The sequence below is a fragment of the Rhinoraja longicauda genome, chromosome 15, assembly GCF_053455715.1.
Source record: "Rhinoraja longicauda isolate Sanriku21f chromosome 15, sRhiLon1.1, whole genome shotgun sequence".
NCBI classification, from domain to species: domain Eukaryota; kingdom Metazoa; phylum Chordata; class Chondrichthyes; order Rajiformes; family Arhynchobatidae; genus Rhinoraja; species Rhinoraja longicauda.
Genome location: NC_135967.1, coordinates 37,340,721 through 37,364,112, shown reverse-complemented (window position 1 = coordinate 37,364,112; position 23,392 = coordinate 37,340,721). Strand labels below are relative to the sequence as shown.

General features: G+C 43.9%; 1 protein-coding gene across 3 annotated transcripts in view; it reads right to left on the bottom strand.

Annotated features, from left to right (window-relative positions):
• LOC144600657 (phosphatidylinositol-binding clathrin assembly protein-like) overlaps positions 1-19,909 on the bottom strand; it is an 83,594-nt gene extending 63,685 nt beyond the window's left edge. For all 3 annotated transcript variants that reach the window (XM_078412505.1, XM_078412508.1, XM_078412506.1), the window contains exon 1: positions 19,278-19,909. In XM_078412505.1, the coding sequence (XP_078268631.1) occupies positions 19,278-19,407 (130 nt within the window). In that variant the 5' untranslated portion in view covers positions 19,408-19,909. The remainder of the gene's footprint in view (positions 1-19,277) is intronic.
• Positions 19,910-23,392: the final 3,483 nt, after the last annotated feature.

The window sequence follows — 23,392 nt, the reverse complement described above, 5'->3', positions numbered from 1 at the left end:
GAATAAGGGGTAGGCCATTTAGAACGGAGATGAGGAAGAACTTTTTCAGTCAGAGAGTGGTGAAGGTGTGGAATTCTCTGCCTCAGAGGGCAGTGGAGGCCAGTTCGTTGGATGCTTTCAAGAGAGAGCTGGATAGAGCTCTTAAGGATAGCGGAGTGAGGGGGTATGGGGAGAAGGCAGGAACGGGGTACTGATTGAGAGTGATCAGCCATGATCGCATTGAATGGCGGTGCTGGCTCGAAGGGCTGAATGGCCTACTCCTGCACCTATTGTCTATTGTCTATTGACCACCTGTACACTAGTTCAAACCTACACACAAGGGACAATTTACAGAAGCCAATTAACCTACAAACCTGCACGTCTTTGAAATGCTTGAGGAAACTGGAGCACCCAGGGAAAACCCACGCGGTCACAGGGTGAACATACAATGTGTAGGAAAGAACTGCAGATGCTGGTTTAAATCGAAAGTAGACACAAAATGCTGGAGTAACGCACGGGACAGGCAGCATTTCTGGAGAGAAGGAATGGGTGACGTTTCGGGTCGAGACCCTTCTTCAGACCATACAAAGTCCGCAGACAGCACCCGTAGTTAGGATCAAACCCAGGTCTGGCACTGTGAGGTAGCAACTCTACCGCTGTGCCAATGTGCTGCCCTATCTTGTCAAGTTCAAACTCCTACAAAAAAAATGCTGTACTTTTTTTATTTTTGGGACTATCCATTTATTACGAGGTGGTAGACTTGCTTGCTAGCTGATTTACTTCAGTGGGGAATTCACATACAAATTAGATTAGGTAGGTTTTAGACAAACATCCCGGAACGCTAAAGAGAAAAACAAAATACATGGAAGCAGTGCAGGACAATAATAATGTTAAGAATAATCAAACTGTGCCAGGAAGGAACAGGGCATATAAACAAAAGAGTGTAAAGGATCTGAGTAAGAAAAAACAGTAATAAGAGAAGGCCACATATTAAATGTTGTTATGGCACCCTAAATATTTTTTTTAAAAATCTATGTGCTAAATACAAAAACACAAACCATTCATAATAAGATGATCAAATTAATAGTACAAATAGATGTAATCAGAATCAATGCAATTCCCATTAGGAGACAAGGCAACAAAGTGACCAAGGCTAGGAGCTGAACGTTCAACGATATTTGATGTTTAGGAAGGGCAGTGAGAAAGATGAGATGGGATGGCATCGTCATTAAAGGATGAGAATAGATCAATAGTGAAAAGTAATGTCGAGGGGCACAAAACCTGGTAGGAGTTGTCTGCAGGCACTCAAACACTGGTAATGTAGAGGATGGCATCAAACAAGAAATTAGAAATGTGTTTAAAAAGGGTACTAGAGTAATAAACATAACTTGCATCTCCATGTAACAGCTAAAGTTAATTACCAATTATAATACAATGGAGGATGAATTACCGAAATATGCAAGAGATAGGTTTTTTTAGGCCAGTACATTGACAAATTGAAGATAAGACACAAAAACCTGGAGTAACTCAGCGGGACAGGCAGCATCTCTGGAGCAAAGGAGTGGGTGACTTTTCGGGTCGAGACCCTTCGTCAGACACCCATTCCTTCTTTCCAGAAATGCTGCCTGTCCCGCTGAATTATTCCAGCTTTTTGTGTCTAGCTTCGGTTTAAACCAGCATCTGCAGTTCCTTCCTACACAATCAACTAAATTGTCCTGGATTGGATATTGTGCAATGAGAAAGGTTAGTTAATAATCTTGTTGCTTGGGGTACTTTTTTCCATAAAGCTGCTTGGGGTACTTTATGGAAATGTGATTTATAACATTATAGATTTGTTCATTAAAATGGAAATTGAAGTAGAAATTAACAGTATAATAAGAGGAATTAAACAAAAATAATAGTGCAAAAGTACAGGAGAAATTAATGGTACAAAGACTTTAGTTCTCCAGGGCCAGAATCTCTTTCAAAATTTATGGATTATGGATCAATTCCTGCAGATTGACAAATATAACCCCACTATTTTTTTTAAGAGAGGCCTGATATCAGTAGTATGGAAAATGCTGAGTTTATTACAGAGAATGTGGTGACAAGACACATAGAAAATGTAAAAATAATTGAAAGCCAGCACAGATTTACAAAAAGGAAATTATATTTCACAAACTTAATGTGTTTGAAATAGAGGATCAGCAATGATCATTGAGGATGGCAGATCAGGTTCGAGGGGCCTTGTGACCTACTCCTTGCTAGGTTTCCACATCTCTTTTACAACTATTCTAAAATAGAACACACAATACCACGTTCTTAACCCATGCAAGCTGCCGTCGCCGCTGCCGTCGCAGCTGCGGCTTGCCTGCAGTCCGTCTGTCTTTTGTGTTGTTTGTTGTTTTTGTATGAATTGTAGTTTTAATATGGTGTAGTGTTTGTATGTTATGTTTGGGGGAGGGGGTGGGAGGGAACGGGAACTGTAAAAAATTCTCTCTCCCGAACGGAGACGCGACCTTTGTTTCTGTGTCGTGTCTCCGATCCCGTTGCGACCTACCACCGGCCATGCACCTGGGACCGGCGGGCTCCACCTACCACCGGCCATGCACCTGGGACCGGCGGGCTCCACCTACCACCGGCCATGCACTTGGGACCACCTGGGGCTCTGGTTCGCAGAGCCCACGGCCCGGACTCACCACCTGCGGCGCTGGCTGCCTGCGGATGCTGCGGGAGCGGCTGCGACTCGTCTCCGGAGGCTCCGGCGCGGGCCGCGTGGACGTCGGAAGCCCACAGGCCCCTGGATGGGGGCCGACATCGGGAGCACCGGCAGCGGCAGAGGCAGCGTGTTCGCCCGCCCCGAATCGCGGGGCTTGGGTCGGCCCGCCGTGGACCTTTCACCGTCCGGCGCGGCCTGAAATAGGCCGTGGACCTTTCACCGTCCGGCGCGGCGCTCCAATGTCGGGAGCCCCGACCGCCCCGACGTGGCAAGTTCAACAGCCTGACCGCGGGAGAAGACGGCAGGGGAAGAGAAAAGACATTGTGGCCTTCCATCACAGTGAGAAGGGACTGGAGGAGACTCACTGTGATGGATGTTTCTTTTGTTTGGTGTTAGTGTATGATTGTATGTGTTATTGCATTTTTATTGATTATTCTTATTGGTCTTAGTGTTTCAACTGCGGGTAATGTTTCATTTCACTACACATTTATGTGTATGTGACAAATAAACGACTATTGACTATTGACATATAGAAAGCCAAGAAGCAGATCAATTATACACTTGCACTCAAGATTGGTAAATGAGAAAGCGCATAGATTTCACAGGTGCAGATGCAAATCTCTGCAATTCCTCTTTGTGGGCAATGCATCAGCTTTGCCTCTCTGTTGCTGGTCTTCGGGGCAGAGCTCTATGAGAGGCATCAGATATGCTCTGTATGTGGTCACTGCACATTAAGATAGCCAAAGTTGGTATATGTAGCAAGACCTCATTCATTTGAATTGGGTTGCCAATCTTGGAGGAAAATGGTACATGGTTTAGACCTTGTCTTTATTTTTAAAATTAATTATTTTAAATTGACACTCATCTAACAAATACATTTACTGTCTACATATCTTTAAAAAAATAGCTACATTAATATAAATCATTTTAAAATGTCTCTATCAGACACATGGAAGCATATTGAAAATATATTTGACAGCACCTGTCTCTTTAGCAGTTATCTCTGCTCTTGCTATCTAAACTAATATATTTCAAAATATCGACTGATTAGCCTTAATATACTGTAGTCAAACCCCAGGCAAGAATGATATTTCAAATTCATTACAATTTCTGCCCTCAAATAAAACGCACCTTTCTTACTATCTCCCAATTTGGAACAGTTTTACAAATCTAGCACACTTTTTTGTTAGAAATGTATTCCATGCCCTCCAATCAAACTGGTTTTTAAAAGCATCTTTCACTAAATTCAAGAGAGCTTGAAATCTTTGAGCAATCTTCCAGGTACATTGCAATGCATTTTAACTGCCAATTCTGCACTGAAAAGCCTCATGAAAGAATAGATAATTTCCACCAGTTTACTAGTTAATTTATTTATACAATCTGAGCTCTAATGTATGATTTGCTGTGGAAAACATCAACTGGTGGATTTTTGTCTAAATTAATTATATTTTCATGATTTACAAATATCTAGAAATATTGAAAAAACAACTCAGTAACTGAAGCATATATAGTGAAATTATATTTGATTATATTTGCTTTTGGTTAATTTAACCAAATTTATTTTACATAGAATGACAATTTCGTTAATATAGCCATACATGAAATCAAGCGCATAGAATACAAATTCTTTCAAATACACACCAAAAAAAAAATTCACTGTTTTCTGAGAATAGGTAATTGAGTATAAAAGTTAGGATGTTATGTTGCATTTGTACAAGACGATGGCGAGGCTGCATATGGAGTATTGCATAGGAGGATTGCACGGCAGGCGAGGTCACGACCCCTGACCCATACTGTTGCCACGCAAGCCTTCTGGCGTGCAAGCGGTGAACTTCAGGTAAGCATTTACTATGGCTGTCATTGAAGAGTTGGGATATTTGCTTAGTCTTTTTCTTCTATTTTATGTTTGGAATGACTTCAGTTGTGGAACAATTCGTCAGTCCTAATTTGAGAGGGTGTTGCAGTTGAATGTTGCGGCTGCACTTTGCTGTAACTCGGCTTCCCCCGTCTTCTCCCACCAGCGCGTCGCCGGCTTCCTCCCAGCGCTCCGAGTGTCCCGACACCTCTCCCCATTACTGCGCTCCTCCAAGCTCGGCCTGCGCTTCGGTTCCTGCGGCTCTTTGGCCCCTCGCCGCTCCTGCTGGCCCTCCAGCCCTTCTCGCCATCTCCGTCAGCCGGACTCCGTTTCCACTTGGCCTGCGCTCTAAACCTCGAGGCCGAGCAGAGCCATGGCCTAGTCCTCCACCTAGCGCCCAGCCCAGCTCTTGCTGCTGCTTGGCCTCCGCTGCCGATCGGCCTCTCCCCGGCCCCTCTTCCTCCTCCTCTTCGGGCTTGACACTCCGCTCCTCCTCCTCTTCCACCGCCTCCTCCTCCAAGGCTGTCGAGCACGACTCCCTGCGCCCTTCACCCTCAGACCCCGGCGGGTTGCCGACCTCCAGCGCTAGCTGCTTCTGCACTTGCAGATCCTCCAGGCCCCTCGGCTCAGATTCTTCCCGCTGCTCCTCTCCCAGCTCGCTCAACCCCGTCCTTTCCTCCTCTCCTCCTCTTCTTCTCCCCCCGCCGGCCCCCTGTTTCTCGGCCTTGCTCTCCTGCCTCCCATCCCGGCCGCGTTTCCCCTTCCGCCGGCTGGCCAGACTTCTTCCCAGCTGCTTCTAGCATCCGTAGGCTTTGCAGCCCTTCTCCCGGTTCCTCTTCCTCCGCCAGATCCTCCAGCATCTTCCTCATTTTATACAGCACAAAAATTGGCCATTTTGGCGTTTTTTTCAAGGTAAGAACGTACGCTTTGCATGTGTTACTAGTGTATGCCGTATGCTGCCACGTACTCCAGATGGCTTGAACTTATGACTTTACATGCAATCCCCCTATTCAGTTTTGGTCACCCTTCTACATGAAAGATGCCATTAAGCTGGAAAGGGTGCAGAGAAGATTTACGAGGATGATGCCAGGACTTGTGGGCCTGAACAATAGGGAGAGGTTGGGTAGGCTATTCCTTAAGGCACAAGAGGCTGATAAGGTGAATAAATAAGGTGAGTGCACACAGTCTTTTTCCCAGGGTTGGGGAAATCAAGAATTAGAGGGCATAAGTTTAAGGTGAGATGAGAAGATTTAATAAAAACCTGAGAAGCAACCTTTTCCACAGAGGGTTGTGGGTATAAAGAACGAGCTGTCAGACGATGTAGTTGAGGCAGGTAAAATAACCACATTTAAAAGCCATTTGGACAGGTACATGGATTGGAATGGTTTGGAGGGATATGGGACAAACACAGGCAAATGCGACTAACTTGTCTTGGTCAGCATGGACGAGTTGGGTCAAAGATCCGGCTTCTGAGCTGAACTCTGAATGGAACACGTTTACAAAAATTCTCGTGTAGTATTAAAATAACCTGTATTAAAGTAATCCGGTTGCAATTCTACTATAATGCTGTAATTCTTCTCTTATTACCGGATGATATAAATCGCCAAGATTTAAAAAATATATATATTGAGAATATTAGCCGTATTTGTGTGTGTCTTTTAAGAAATGCTGCAAAGCAATGGCCTTGATCACTGTTTCATATTTAACTATGTAGTTAATTTTATCTTTTACTTGTGTCTCAAAACAAACAGTACAGTGAAATATGATAGGAACAATGTTGCAGATAATAGGCAGCAGAAACTGTCTGCGGTTTAGGAATGCAGAACATGTGGGAAACTGGAAATGATAGTAATAGTGGGATTTGAGAACATGTTTGAGGCAGAGGGTGGGGTGACAAGTGTAAAAAAAATTTAAAACCTAGAGGAAAATTGGGAATGCATACCAGGATTTAGGAAGACCTTATAGGGACTGTCAGAGAATCCAGCGAATAGCAACTGATGAAGGATCCCAAGGAGGAATGAACAGAAGGGGATGTTTGATGTTCAACCAAAGGGTAGGTGAATTTAACGCAGAAAAAGCAGGATATGTCAAAGACAAAAGCAGTGGTTAGGAACAGCCTTAAAGATGAACAGAAAATAGCAGGGAGTGGAAAATTATGAAAGATTGCATAGTATAAAGGGAATAATTGAGCTGCATTGAATCCAAAACATTCAGAACAAAATTAACAAAGCATAATTAGCACCTTTTTTTGTTTCCAAGGTAGACTAAGAACTAGAGATATTTCATCCTATTTTAGGTCTAAATCAAGATCAGAATCAGTCAACATTTTAAGAATTTATCAAAGACATGGATATTGCAAGCAGTATAAGCATACAACAGCAAGAGCCACTTGCTGGACCATTTCAAGGCACGATTAAGAGTCAAGCTCAATACTGCAGATCTGGAATCACTTTTAGAGCAGAGACGACAAGTCTGGTAGATTTCATTTCTAATACCAATCCTCTGTGTAAAGCCAACTGTGTCCAACAGAGAAAAAATATCCACAATCCTCCATGTTTTGCTGGGGCCACTTCTTGGATTACCGACATTCTTTTGTCCCAAGCTGAAACACTTAGGACGTTATCACCCTTCACCTCTGCCAACATTGACAATCCTTCAAGATGTTGCAGTCCTATGTACTAGAATTCCCATTTGAAACAGCAGCCCACAATTACAAAGCACCATTAAAATTAGTAAAACTTCCCATGGTAACTCGTTAAACTTTCCATGGTAACTTATAAATTAGATATACATAAATCATATTACCAAATTTAAGAATTAAATATTATGCAGATAAACAGACGCTAGGAATAACTGATAGAAATTTGATATGCAAAGACAGGTTTGGTAGATCCCAAAGCAATAGTTTTAGAAGGTTTTTGTAGGCATGCTCGCCAAAGATAAGGGAAAAGTTGTGGTAAATGAATGCAAATCAGAATTGGAGCTCTTCTCACTGCAGTTGGCAAAAACCCATGCTGGCACACTAGCAGTGATGAATTTCATAAATGACATCTATCTTTGCTGCCTCGTGGCTCCTGTGATGTTGTAAGTCATTCATGTCTTTAAAGGTCCCATCAAGGATCTTTAGTATTGGAATGGGGGTGGGAAGGAGCAAAGAGCACACGAGTACCAACTAGGCATTACACAAGTACAACAGGTAGTCAGAGAAAAATACCACACTGCAGAATATAGTGTTGCAGCATTATAGCACTACCGTTGGAGAGAAAGTGCAGTTTTTTTTAAAGTGCAAGTGGTGCAATGAGGTAGGTTGGGAGACTGGCACTACACTCTTAGTTTCATTCTGAAGAAGGGTTTGGACCTGAAATGTCACCTATCCACGCCATGCAGAACTGAATATTAATGTTGTTGTTACGTGACCATCAGCATCAAGGCAATATCTGACCGTCAAAATTGAAGTCACATGGATGTCTTTAGTGAGATTAAACATCTCAGCTCCATGATATTGGTGTAGGCTTTCCTCAAAAACCAACTATATTCAGGTGCGTCGCTATAAGATCAAGATGATTGATCAACATTCAACCAGATTACAATTCTTCATATAATAAAGCAGATTGTGATTGCATGCAGGAAGATCTAATCAACATTTAGGCTTAAGTAAATAAACTGTGAATAACATTTGCATAACACCAATACTTGGCACTGACCGTCTCAACAAAAGGAATTCCAAGCAACACTCACCCTGGCACCCCTTTAACATTATTATACAGCATTGCCATCAATAAACCCTCCAGCATCAAATTTATGATAGCCACCAATTGATCAGAATTTAATTAGAGGTGGCGCCGTACATGGCAGTCGCGCCAACAGCCTGTCGCGTCTTTTTCTTTTCTTTTGGTCTGTGTTTGTATGTTTTTAGTGTATCTTCCGTTTTTGTATTATGTGGGGGAGGGTTGCAGGAAACCTTTTTTATCTCTTTTCTCGTCGGAGATGAGACTTTTTCATCGTATCTCCGTCTGCACTGTGGCTTTAACATTGTGCAGCTGGCGGTCCGTTTGTTGGGGATCGACTGTGGGAGCTTCAACCGCAGGAGCTTTGACTGCCCCGATCGCGGGAGCTTCGATCGCCCCGACTGCAGAAGTTTTGATTGCCCTGACCGCGGGAGGAAGAAGGTATAAGTTATCACAGTGGGGAACGTGAGGTCGCTGAAAAAACAAGATGGACGTGCTGCCTGCACTGGTGAAGACTCGGAGGGAGAGCCATGAGTGCAGTGATCTCGGTGTTTTGCAGGGACATGGCTCCATGAAGACATCCCGGAGTCTAGTGCGAGTGTGGACGGCTTTCTGGCTGTTCGGGCGGGCAGGGACTGCAGAGAGAGTGACAGCGGTGGGAACAACTCCGGTTACATCACGGTGAAGGAGCGTGTGTGTGGCCCGGACAATGAACTGATGGCTGTGGGTCTCCGCTTATGCTGTGTGCCCTGGGGATTCTCATAGGCCGTTGTGGTGGCTGTTTAAGTCGAGGTTTAATTTTATGTGGTTATATATCCTGTTGCTTTTTTGTATGACTGTTGGCAAATCAAATTCCTTGTATGTTTACATACTTGGCTAATAAATTAATTACAATAATAAATTAATTACAATTAATTAATGTAACGTGTTCTGTAGTTATGACAGCAATTCTGAGCCTGGAAATCCTATAGCAAATGACTTGCTTCCTGACTCTTCAAATCTTTTCCACTGTCTACTACACGAAAGGCGCTGTGTGCCAGGGTATAACTGTCTAAAACAAGTTAGTCAGATTTACTGCTGCCCAATTTCCAACATGCTCTGCTGCAACTCGCTAAGGTTTCTTCAAATGTACTTCTCAAACCCCAACCCATGTCACTTCGAAGGACATGGCAGAAGGCTCATGGCAACGTGGCCACCAGCTAGCTGCTCTTCAGGTCAAACACCAGCCTATCTTGGAAATACACCGCTTTCATTCATCATGTGTCTAAATACTGGCACAGTAGCCTTCAGCATAAGGGGTAAAGCAGTTTAAAAAGTAAATCATTGCCACTTTCACAAATATCAATGACCGTTAACACTACCCATATATAAAATTAATATGTAAAAAGTTGACATTGTGCGACCTAGACATGGGAATTAGACTGTGTTCTGCTGAGTTCTAATGTCCTTGATGACGAGATCCAACATCGTCTTAAGTGTGCTGGAACAGCTTTTGGACGTCTTCGAACAAGAGTCTTTCAAATTCGTGACATCCGAACGGACACCAAAATGTTAGTGTACAAAGCAGTGGTGATTCCAATGCTCTTGTATGCATCAGAAACCTGGACAACATATCGACGCCATCTGAAAACACTTGAAAAGTTCCATCAACGATGTCTTCGAACCAGCTTAAATATCAGCTGGGAAGACAGAAGAACCAACGTCAGTGTGCTGAATGAAGCAAAAACATCAAGCATCGAAGCCTTCGTCATCAAGAACCAACTAAGATGGAGCGGTCATGTTGTTCAGATGGAAGACGAGCGTCTACCAAAGCAAACCTATTCCCAGCTTAAAGAAAGCAAACGTAAAAGAGGTGGACAAAAGAAGAGATTCAAAGACGCTTTAAAAGCCAGCATGAAGAAATGTGAAATCGACATCGACAATTGGGAAACCAAGGACAGGAAACTCTGGCGAACCATCATCCAAAAAGGAACAGCAACCTTCGAAGCCAACAAATGCGCAGAATTAGAAGAAAAGAGAAGTAAACGGAAAAAGAGGCAGCAACAACCAAAGCCCGATCTGACATCTGGAATTACCTGCCCTGAATGCCAAAGAACTTTCAAAGCCAGGATTGGACTCATAAGCCACCCGAAAGTTCATAAAAACAACGGAACGTCGACCATCATCCACGACCTTGAGGGATAGCCATGACGATGACGACAATATATGATTTGCAGCTCTAAGTTACATACATAGTTTGCACTTATCATTGTCTAGCTACAGATATCAGCACACTCTGTAATTCCATCATGTGGTTAGCTGCAGGTTCAAAGTTCCTATTACAACATATGCACATTGTACAAGCTTTTCACAATGCTGGATTCAGAAGCATAAAACTCATTACAAACAAAGGCTCCAACATCGATACCCTACGGTACACAATTTATTACAGATTTCCAGACAGAAATATTCCAATCCACCACCACTCTCAGCTTCCTAACAACTAGGCAATTTTCGATCCAGTTTGCCAACACATCTTGGCTCACCTGTGTCATAACATTCTGGACCAGCCAACAATGCAGGACTTTGTCAAAAGCCTTACTGAGGTTTGTCAACACATGAAACAAACTACACATACATGAAACAAGCCAGTGAAAAAAAACAAGACATTAGTTAAAAAACAAAATGAGAAAATAAGTCCATGGTACTGTGAGAGGTGTGCCATAGTGCTCCTTTGCCGAGGTAGGATTAACATTGTGCAGGTCGGTTCAAGCCCTCATGGTTGTAGGAAATTAGCTGGTTCTGAATTTGGTGGTGTAGGACTTTAGGCTTCTTTATTTTCTGTCAGATGGTAACAGCGAGAAGAGGGCCTGGAATGTGAGGATCCTCAATGGCAGCACCTCATACGAACTCTTTTAATGGTGGGAAGGACAGTGCCTGTGATGGACCCAGAATGAAGTCCACCATTCTTATAGAGCCGTAGAGCTGTATAGCATGGAAACAGGCCCTTCGTTCATGCTAACCAAGTTGGCAGATTGGGCGTCCCACTTGGTTGCAATTGGCCCATATCCCTCTAAACCCTTCCTATCCATATATCTCTCAAAATATCTTTAGAAAGTCGTAATTCTCTCTGCAGCCTCTTGCATTCCTATGCATTGGAATTGCTGCAGCAGGCCATAATGCATCCATGCAGGTTACTCCATCACCTCAACAGATTTCTGAACAAGAAAAGTCTTTGGAACTTTTCCCACAATGAGACAATATTTGACTTCTATTTTAGAACAATGCTGGAAAATGTTCTTTAAAGGTTTACCTGTGAAGGCAATAACCATTTTCATTAATCAGGCTCACATCCCTTTACTCTACGGTAAGCAACTAAATTCTTTCCTCATGAGCTATGCACCATCTTGTTCCTGTGAAATCCCTAATAAACAAAGGATAGCCAGCCCTACAGTCACTCTCTAAACACAATGGACTTTACACCACGTGCAGCTTGAAATGATAGAAAATTTACAACCAAGGAAACCATTTAGTCCATCGCTTCAGTGCTGCAAAAAAAAAAATCAGTCTAATCTGACCTTCCTGCATGTATTCAATTTTGCAGGTCACATATCTTCCAAGTATAGGAGCCAAGTGAAGTTTAAATGTGACTAGATCAAGTGGACCCGTTGGGCCCAAACCTATCCTGCGGGCCTCTCCTGCGGGCCAGACAACCCTCCCCCAACTGACGATCTTGCAGGCCGGGCAACCCTCCCCCAATTAACGATCCTGCGGGCCCAGCAAAAATTAAACGGCTTTTTTTTAAAAATTGAAATAAATATAAATGAAAGTGTCTATATTTTTTAAATGAAATAAACCTTTCTTGAAAAAAGTGTTTTTTCTTTAAATTAAACGGTGGGTATTTTTAAGATTAAAGAAATGTAAATGAAAATGGCTATCTTTAAAACAAAAAGAAAAAATCTTTCTTTAAAATAACACGTTTTTAAAAATGAAATAAATCTAAATGAAGGGATTTATTAAAGTTTAAAATGTCAAGAACTTTTACAATATAACACCAATTTGAACGAAACTTGCTACTGCACACCCCAGGACCTCTCCTGCGGACCCGGCAACCCTCCTCCAACCGACGACACTCACCCACTCCATCCCCCTTTCCCCCCACCTCCCCTGCCCCCTACCTCCTCCCCAGTCCTCCCCCTCACCCATTCCATCCCCCCTCCTCCCCACACGCCCCCCCCCCCCCTCCATTCTTAGGGGCTCTCCAGCACTCCCTCCCTCCACTCCGCCCTCCCCCCAGGGTTGCCAACTGTCCTGTATTAGCCGGGACATCCCGTATTTTGGGCTACATTGCCTTGTCCCGTACGGGTCAGCCCTTGTCCCGTATTTGTACGGGGGCAGAGGGCCGTCCCGGGGGAGGCGGACTCCACCAAGCAGAGGTTGCTTAGCAACCCACCTACCGGCACGGGCGCTTCACTGTAGTGGAGCAGGGGTGGGGAGAGTCCTGTCCCGTCCCGTCCCAGGGATGTTCAATGCAGTGGGTAGACAGCAGCGGTTCTTCTGCTGACGGCCCTCAGGGGCCAGAGCATGTTGCTGCGCCGATGCCGCTGGACTCTGGGCGGCGTGGGAAAAATGCTGAACCAGCCGGGGAGAGGTGGGGGGGACGGGGGAGCCGAGGGCAGGCCCAGGCCTCAGCCTCCACCAACGCCCGGCCTCACCGCCGCCCACCTCAGGCTCACGGTTACCCAGTCACGTCCAGGTCCAGGCTGCTTCTCCCGGCATCAGGCCTGGCTCACCCTCCGCTAAGGAGCCAGCATAACCACCCCCCAAGAGACAAGTGGCCCAGCCCTGCTCGTACCCGAGGGCCACGGAGGGCGAGGTGAGAGTGGCGGTCGGCGCCAGATCACAGCCCTGACCACGGCAAAAATACTGTGCAGGTTTCAGGCGGCCATCTTACGTAGATCAGTCTGAAGAAGGGTCTCGACCCATAAATGTGAGGTTATCCACTATAAATGTGAGGTTATCCACTTTGGCGGCAAGAACAGGAAAGCAGAGTATTACCTGAATGGTGACCGATTGGGAGAAGGGGAGATGCAACGTGACCTGGGTGTCATGGTGCACCAGTCATTGAAAGCAAGCATGCAGGTGCAGCAGGCAGTGAAGAAAGCGAATGGTATGTTGGCATTCATAGCAAGAGGATTTGAGTTTAGGAGCAGGGAGGTTCTGCTGCAGTTGTACAGGGCCTTGGTGAGACCGCACCTGGAGTATTGTGTGCAGTTTTGGTCTCCTAACCTGAGGAAAGACGTTCTTGCCTTAGAGGGAGTACAGAGAAGGTTCACCAGATTGATCCCTGGGATGGCGGGACTTTCATATGAGGAAAGACTGGATAGACTGGGCTTGTACTCGCTGGAATTTAGAAGACTGAGGGGGGATCTTATAGAAACATATAAAATTCTTAAGGGGTTGGAGAGGCTAGATGCGGGAAGATTGTTCCCGATGTTGGGGGAGTCCAGAACCAGGGGTCACAGCTTAAGGATAAGGGGGAAGTCTTTTAGGACCGAGATGAGAAAACATTTCTTCACACAGAGAGTGGTGAGTCTGTGGAATTCTCTGCCACAGAAGGTAGTTGAGGCCAGTTCATTGGCTATATTTAAGAGGGAGTTAGATGTGGCCCTTTTTGCTAAAGGGATCAGGGGGTATGGAGAGAAGGCAGGTACAGGCTACTGAGCTGGATGATCAGCCATGATCATATTGAATGGCGGTGCAGGCTCGAAGGGCCGAAGGGCCTACTCCTGCACTTATTTTCTATGTTTCTATGACCCGAAACGTCACCCATTCCCTCTCTCCTAGATGCTGCCTGAGCTGCTGAGTTACTCCAGCATTTTTGTGATATGCAAGTATCAGATCAACAGGCCCCACCTGCGCATGCGCGGTTTTTTAAACTTTAAAAGGTGAATAACTTTAAAAATATAACACCAATTTGAATGAAACTTCCTCCATAGCACCCCAGGACAATGGTGAGTAAAGTGGGCCTAAAATTGTTGCGGTATCGTGTACCGTTTTGGCTGTATTGCAGGAACAAGCAAACTGACAAACCAACAAGATGTGAGTTTTAGTAATATAATAATATAGATAGAAAAGGGTTTTCCCTCTACCATCATTTCAGTTGGCAGATTTCAGATCTGTACTGCCCGCTGGATGAAAATGTTTCATTCAATTACTTTAAATCTGTCTAAGTATAGGAAAGAACTGCAAATGCTGGTTTAAATCGAAGGTAAACACAAAATGCTGGAGTAACTCAGCAGGACAGGCAGCATCTCTGGAGAGAAGGAATGGATGGCGTTTCGGGTCGAGACCCTTCTTCAGACTTTAAATCTGTCACTAGTTTTTGATTTATTCACAAAATGCTGGAGTAACTCAGCAGGTCAGGCAGCATCTCGGGAGAGAAGGAATGGGTGACGTTTCGGGTCGAGACCCTTCTTCAGACTGATGTCGGGGGTGGGACAAAGGAAGGATATAGGTGGAGACAGGAAGATAGAGGGAGATCTGGGAAGGAGGAGGGGAAGGGAGGGACAGAGGAGCTATCTGAAGTTGGAGAAGTCGACGTTCATACCACCGGGCCGCAAACTGCCCAGGCGAAATATGAGGTGCTGCTCCTCCAATTTCCGGCGGGCCTCACTATGGCACTGGAGGAGGCCCATGACAGAGAGATCAGACTGGGAATGGGGAGTTAAAGTGCTGGGCCACCGGGAGATCAGTTGCGTTAATGCGGACCGAGCGCAGGTGTTCAGCGAAGCGATCGCCGAGCCTGCGCTTGGTTTCGCCGATATAGATAAGTTGACATCTAGAGCAGCGGATGCAATAGACGAGGTTGGAGGAGGTGCAGGTGAACCTCTGTCTCACCTGGAAAGAATGTTTGGGTCCTTTGATGGAGTTGAGGGGGGAGGTAAAGGGACAGGTGTTGCATCTCGTGCGGTTGCAAGGGAAAGTGCCCGGGGTTAGGGTGGTTTGGGTAGGAAGGGACGAGTGGACCAGGGAGTTGCGGAGGGAACGGTCTCTGCGGAACGCAGAGAGGGGAGGGGATGGGAAGATATGGCCAGTGGTGGGGTCCTGTTGTAGGTGACGGAAATGTTGGTGGATAATATGTTGGATCCGCTGGCTGGTGGGGTGGAAGGTGAGAACGAGGGGGATCCTGTCCTTGTTGCGAGTGTGGGGATGGGGAGCAAGAGCGGAGCTGCGGGATGTAGAAGAGACCCTAGTGAGAGCCTCATCTATAATGGAGGAGGGGAAGCCCCGTTTTCTGAAAAACGAGGACATCTCGGAAGCCCTAGTGTGAAACACCTCATCCCGGGCGCAGATGCGGCGTAGACGGAGGAATTGGGAGTAGGGGATAGACTTTTTGCAGGGGACCGGGTGGGAAGAAGTGTAGTCCAGATAGCTGTGCGAGTCGGTGGGCTTGTAATAAATGTCCGTCACTAGTTTTTCTCCTGTGATGGAGATGGTGAGGTCCAGAAACGGGAGGGAGATGTCAGAGATAGTCCAGGTATATTTAAGGGCAGGATGGAAATTGGAGGTGAAGTGTATAAAGTCAGTGAGTTCTGCATGGGTGTAAGAGATAGCACCAATGCAGTCGTCGATGTAGCGGAGGTAGAGTTCGGGGATGGGGCCAGTGTACGTCTGGAACAGGGATTGTTCGACGTACCCGACAAAGAGGCAGGCGTAGCTAGGGCCCATGCGAGTGCCCATAGCCACGCCTCTGGTTTGGAGGAAGTGGGAGGAGTATACTACTAGTTTTTGACCTCGCTGTTGTGTAAAATAGGCTTTTCGTTTTTACCATGCGGGCCCCTCAATTTTATACACCTGAATTGTCTACCTTCAGTCTCATCTGCTCCAAAGAAAACAATCTTAGCTCTCTAATGTTTTCTAATGGTTACAATTTTACGGTGCTGACAATATCCTCAAATCTCCTCCACACACTCTCCAATTCAATTGCATCTTTACTGTAACGTGAAATGCAATTCTCAAGGACTAATTAGCACTACATACAGTTCTTGCCAGCCCTCCTATTCTTGTATTCTGTACCTCAGCCAATAAAACACCCCATATGGTCTTTTAACCAGTATATTGACTTGTCATGCAACCTTTATCGGTCTGTGCCTCATTGTATTGTCTCATTGTGGTAAAGTTCCAAAGACTTTCCTTATTCAGAAATTAGTTAATGTTGTATCCTTGTCAGAGGATTATTATGCCGGCTCTTATAATTTTGTCCCAAAATGTAACCTTAGGTCACAGATGCCAACATTACACCTTCATTAACACGTGGTGACAGCAGAATGAGATAGTTTTGGATAAAGTGCCAGATAAGAGCATGCAATATCAAGAAGAATGGCATGTAGATGACTTCAATGGCGATATTCGGTGGATTTTATACGTTCTATTACAGTCAGATAGCAATCCGACATGCAGTTTAACCTTCAGCAAACAAGACATGACATTTTCAGAATGTACTAACTGCAACACTAAGTTAAAATAAAACTCACCAATCAGTTATTTAAAATTGATGTGCCTTAGTCCTTAAAAAGTGATCAAGTTTTTACAAAGGATTATATCAGAAAGGATATTTTTCTCCTTTGATCGCGTGTGAAGTGCTGAAAAAGTTCAATCTTTTCTGCTATTGTTTTACTTTTTCTGCAATCAGCAGTATTTTAGTTTTTAGTAAGATATCAGCTGACTGGCTGCAAAGATTAGGATACAAAGTGTCAATTTCAGCAAAAAGCTCAGACATGCATCAAGGACTTGCAACAACTGGATTCAAACACTTTTCTGACTGTTCCCATGGTTATTTACGAAAAAAAATACGTATTTGGCCAGCTTCCATAAAAATATCAACATTAGTCAAGTACAAGATCAGAGTTAGCCGTTATGTTGTTGCAGTCGAATACCGCCTGATTTTTTATCAGGGTGTGCTTGATTGCCTGCCTTCCTAATGAAAGAGTAAGAAAATAACTGCAGATGCTGGTACAAATCGAAGGTATTTATTTCACAAAATGCTGGAGTAACTCAGCAGGTCAGGCAGCATCTCAGGAGAGAAGGAATGGGTGACGTTTCGGGTCGAGACCCTTCTTCAGACCTTCCTAATGAGGTTCTCTCCCTATCTCTCTACTAAGCTCATGCAAAATCAGCAACAATCTTGATAAGTTTACAAAGACCAATTATTGCTCAGAGTGTTTTAAACAAAAATTATGAGCGATATTTTCAAGAGAGAAAATATTAATTTTGGTGAACACCGAAAAAGAAATTTCTACAGATACTGTAAAAACTTAAATAAAAGTAGAAAATTCTGGAAACTGAGGAGAGCAGACAAATGATGTAGGAACGGAAAGGAACGGTTAGCATTTCACGTCAATGAGATGGTGTTGTAGTACTAAAATTCTATGTTTTGTTTATGTTAGAAGAGGAAGTAAAAAAAAAAAAAAAGCAGTAACAAGGAAATTTGAGGATAAAATTTTGGAATTTAAACCAGAATCTTGCTACTTTGAACTGGAATCCAGACCCACAATTAATTTCATGAAAAATATTTACAAATTAATGAACAAGTTGCTCATTTCATTTAAAACTCCATTGTATTGCACTTAACCCAGATGCTCCTATAACATAATACCATGGAATATAACAACTAGGACCAGGAGTAGGCCCTTCCAGCCTGCTTTGCAATTTAAGATTGCAGCTGATCTCCAACATCAGCTCCATTTTCTTGCATTATTCCCATATAACCTTGATTCCCTTATATCCAGAAACCTTCTGACCTCTCTTTTGAATAAACTCAATAACTGAGCCACCAGGATACAGAATTCACTTTCCATTTAAAGAAAAAGTAATTTCAGTACTAAATTTGAGGTTATGATCCTTGGTTCCCAATTCAGCTGCAGGGGAAAATCCTCTTTGTAGTCAAGATCAGTATGTGGCTATCTAAATACACATTGTTATAATTATATAAAATGGAAACTTCCTTTATAAAAATATTATATCCTTCACTTCCTTTAATGGCAACGTATCTATCAACAATTCTAACATCATTTCCCCAAGCTGCTTTCACATCTTTAACTAGGTCATTTTGTGCAATTACTGTCCAAAGACTCTCCCAATTCCCAAACACGCATTCATGAACTGAGGGCAACAATAAAGATAGTTTATATTAAAATCAGGTAGTTAAACAATCAGGAAATTCTGCATTGGCCTCATTGAGAGTGCCGGCCACAAACAGGACTCTTGCACTGCTAAATGTACATTTGGATGTATTGTAGTACAAGAACCTTACTTCATTCAAACCACAACTGAGAGTGTACTGAAACTACATTTAAAATTTCCCTGTTACCTCAATTTGAGTTGGACTATGTCACTGTCTGCTGTGTAGTGGAATTCTCAGATTCTGTTTTATATGGAGCTAAAGGAAAATAATACATGAAATTGAAAGATGACACTTGGTCCATTGTGCTTGCTTTGTCTTAAATAAGTCCATAGTTGATATACCTCAATGGCATATTGCTCCAATTCCATGATTTCCTTAATATTTACCTGTCAGGAAATCATTGGATAGCAGAATTCAAGTGCAACTCATCAAAAAAGATGCCAGGTATCTCAAACAAAAGGTCCAACTCTCAAGATAATCGATTTCCAGATTAAAATGGATGGAACTGACAGGTGTAGCTTTATTCTCACACACCGTCAGAAGCAGCCCAAGTTCTGGTATTCTCATACGGAAGACACATCACATTGCCACATCGCTGAGCCTGATCCTTCTCATGAGATAACCAGAGGGTGGAGACACTGCCAAGGACTAGTAAAATGAAATTTATTAAAGGGCTGTTGTAGTTTTTCCACAAATCTTTCATGTTTGCTTCAATAACTGGCAAACACACTCTAATGAACAATTGTGAAAAGGTCAAAAAGGGGGGGAGGGAAGAAGTGTAAGGCCCGTCTTCTCCACCCGCACTCCCCCTCCCTCCTCCTCCTCCTCTGACTTCAGCATTCGAGTACTCACAGTCAAGATGCTTCTTCTTGGGGCCCATCACCTCGTGTGTGGTGGCTTTACACGCCGCTTTGGTGATGGCCGAGCCGGTAACGCTGTGCTGGGCCGCGGTGATCCGGTCCGTGATCGACTGGCCCGACATGATCCGACCGATCCCTCCTGAGGTAACAGGCGCTGCACTCTTGACCAAATACGGCGACAAAAGAAAATAAAAAACAGCACGAAAAATGTTGTTCTTCACCCCACCCCACACACACACCACACCACACCACCGACAAAACAAAAAAATCTTCAGGACCCTCCCGGTCCCCTTTCCACACACACCGAAAAAAAAAAAAATCACGATCTGACAGACACTTGAATAATTTAGGAGGGGAGGAAACTTATTGTGTTCAAGGAATTTAATGCCCGTTTCCGTGAGGCGGACCGTAGTTGTTTCAACAAATAGCGCGTTGTTGTTGCTGCTGCCTTCGGAAGAGGAACCGGTCGCGACTTAAGCGGGAGAGCAGGTGGAATTTTCCAGCATGTCTGGTTCGGGGGGTAGTTGACGGGAAGCCTGGGCGATGATGTTGGCCGAGGGTTTCGGAGCTCCCTGCCCCCCTCGGGCCGGCGCTCTTCCGCTTTCTCCGACACTCGCCGCCAAAATGGCGGCGCCGCCTCGTCAGGTGATTCCATCTCGGCCGAGGGGTTAAGGTAGAACTGCAGAAAAAACTTCCCTTCTCCTCTCTCAGGTCGTGCTCGCTTATCTTTACATTTTACTTTCTTTTTTTTGAGAGAGAAAAAAAACCCAAATCACATTTCAAAGCTTCCAAACGAACAGTCCTGCCGGGTTTTTTTTTCCAATGTTGAGGGCATGACCAGGCTGATATCATTATTTCTGCCTACAATGTGTCTTGAAAGGCTATGTATGGTTAGATTGGCAAACCTGCCCAAGATGAAATTAAGGTTTTTTTTGCCTCGTCATTTGATGCTTTATAGCCCTTGGCTTGGGGGATTGAATGGAGTTCACTGAATTATGGAAACGTTACAGAAATGACATGTGGAATTTGGGGGGGGGTTTCATTCCCCTCTTTTTCCAATACCCAAGGCATTGCTTGTCTGTTTTGTTCACCTAATATTAATAAAATCCTCAATGAGAAAGGGCCATTGGTACGCTGGAATCCCTCTATCAACCCCTTCCCTCCTTTCAGGCACAAATGACCACATATACCACGTTTTTTAGTTACCCTAATATATCTTTGTAGTTTAGTGTGCTTTTTTTGTTTGATAAAGCTCCTTGAATTGTCCTTTACCATCTAGGCTGAAAATGTTCCCAGTAGTGCTGCCCTGTAACCAAACATGTTGTCCAAGGTACGGCTTTATTTCTACTTCATGTTTTTTCCTAATTTGATAGCATGCACAATATCTCTACCTCTATCTTCACTTTTTACAGTGAAAATGTTTAATTGCTTGAGCCTTACTTCATAACTTATTCTGTTGGGGTCTAAACACATCTTGAAACCCTTAGTTGAACCCTTTTAAACATTTGTCTATTTACCTTTGTAGTATCTGACTAAACTGACCAATTGGCCTTATCATGGATCAATACAAAGTCCAATAACTTCTGACTTGAAATCAATTGCACAACAGGTGTACTCAGTTACCCAATTTGATTTATTAATAACCAAACAGGCTACTTGGAAATTTTCTGGCAATATCTACTGGACCGTTCACAAGAACTGTTGTGTGAATTTTTGTGTTATTAGTAAGATCATGGCTAATTTTCACGCACATTCCCATAATACGTTATGCCCTTGATGGTCATAAATTTCTGCTTCAAATGTACAAAGATTAAGGATCACTTTAATGTTATTTTTCTGATTAAAAAATAAATAAAACACTAAGTCATAAGTGGTTCAATGGTGCTTTATTATTATATGTACTTAGTGATTTTTTAAATTAATTTTGCATCCTGTCTGTAAAATCTTACTATACATATGTTCAATCATACCCAAGTACAAGAGTGTAAGAACAGTAGATTACACTAATACAGTGCACAAGAGTCGCCATATTTTAGGCACCAATTTGTCTCCTTCAATGTTCTTAAAAATGTAGAGTCTTAACTTGGGCTTACATTGTCCTGGCAGCAGCATTGGTATTGCTGGGTTGGCCTAGCCTGGTGATGTTGTTGATATTCTTCTCTGTCGCTTTGGGGTGCTGTACATCTATGCACTCATCTGACTTCTGTGGGATCGCCAGCTGCACTTGATCCAATCAATCCCCTGACTGCGGGAGGACCCTGAAGGAGGTGCTACAGCGGGAGTTTAGAGAGTTAGGAAAAAGACTGAGAAGTAGGACGTCGAAGGTGCTGGTGAGGCCAGGAACAGAGAGATAGAGGGTATGAATTTATGGCTGAGGGGCTGGTGCAGAGAGCAGGGATTTAGATTTCTGGACCACTGGGATCTCTTCTGGGCTAGGGGTGACTTGTACAAAAGGGACGGGTTACATCTTAACAGCAGGGGGACAAACATTCTGGCAGGCAGGTTTGCTAGTGCGACACCTGTGGCTTTAAACTAAGTAGTGGGGGGGAGGGGTTAACAAATTGTGAATATGAAGATAAGGTTAAAGGGAATACAGGAGATATTGCAGAAGACTCTCGGAAGAATGGGAACAGAAGTTCTAGAGGGGAAAAGAGATTAAGGGCAGGGCCATTTGTGACCGATGTGAGAGGGGAGGTAAATACAGAAGTTAAAGTGTTGTACTTAAATGCGCGTAGTATAAAAAATAAAGTGGATGAGCTTGAGGCTCAGTTAATCATGGGCAAGTATGATGTTGTAGGGATCACTGAGACATGGCTACAAGAGGACCAGGGCTGGGAACTGAATATTCAGGGGTACACAACGTATAGAAAAGACAGACAGGTGGGCAGAGGGGGTGGGGTTGCTCTGTTGGTAAGGAATGATATTCATTCCCTTGCAAGGGGTGACATAGAATCAGGAGATATTGAATCAGTATGGATAGAAATGAGGAATTGTAAGGGTAAAAAGACCCTAATGGGAGTTATCTATAGGCCCCCAAACAGTAGCCTCGACATAGGGTGCAAGTTGAATCAGGAGATAAAATTGGCGTGTCACAAATGTAATGCTACGGTGGTTATGGGAGATTTCAACATGCAGGTAGACTGGGAAAATCAGGTTGGAAATGGACCCCAGAAAAGAGAGTTTGTAGAGTGCCTTCGAGATGGATTCTTAGAACAGCTTGTACTGGACCCTACCAGGGAGAAGGCAATTCTGGATTTAGTGTTGTGTAATGATCCTGATCTGATAAGGGGACCAGAGGTAAAAGAGCCATTAGGAGGCAGTGATCACAACATGATAAGTTTTACTCTGCAAATGGAAAGGCAGAAGGGAAAATCGGAAGTGTCAGTATTACAGTATAGCAAAGGGGATTACAGAGGCATGAGGCAGGAGCTGGCCAAAATTGACTGGAAGGAGGCTAGGAGGGAAGATGGTAGAACAGCAATGGCAGGTATTCCTGGGAATAATGCAGAGGTTGCAGGATCAATTTATCCCAAAGAGGCGGAAAGACTCTAAGGGGAGTAAGAGACACCTGTGGCTGACAAGGGAAGTCAAGGGCAGCATAAAAATTAAGGAGAGGAAGTATAACATAGCAAAGAAGAGTGGGAAGACAGAGGATTGGGACTCTTTTAAAGAGCAACAAAAGTTAACTAAAAAGGCAATACGGGGAGAAAAGAAGAGGTACGAGGGTAAACTAGCCAATAATATAAAGGAGGATAGCAAAGGTTTTTTTAGGTACGTGAAGAGGAAAAAAATAGTCAAGGCAAATGTGGGTCCCTTGAAGACAGAAGCAGGAGAATTTATTATGGGGAACAAAGAAATGTCAGACGAGTTAAACCGTTACTTTGGATCTGTCTTCACTGAGGAAGATACACACAATCTCCCAAATGTTCTAGGGGCCGGAGAACCTAGGGTGATGGAGGAACTGAAGGAAATCCACATTAGGCAGGAAATGGTTTTGGGTAGACTGATGGGACTGAAGGCTGATAAATCCCCAGGGCCTGATGGTCTGCATCCCAGGGTACTTAAGGAGGTGGCTCTAGAAATAGTGGAAGCATTGGAGATCATTTT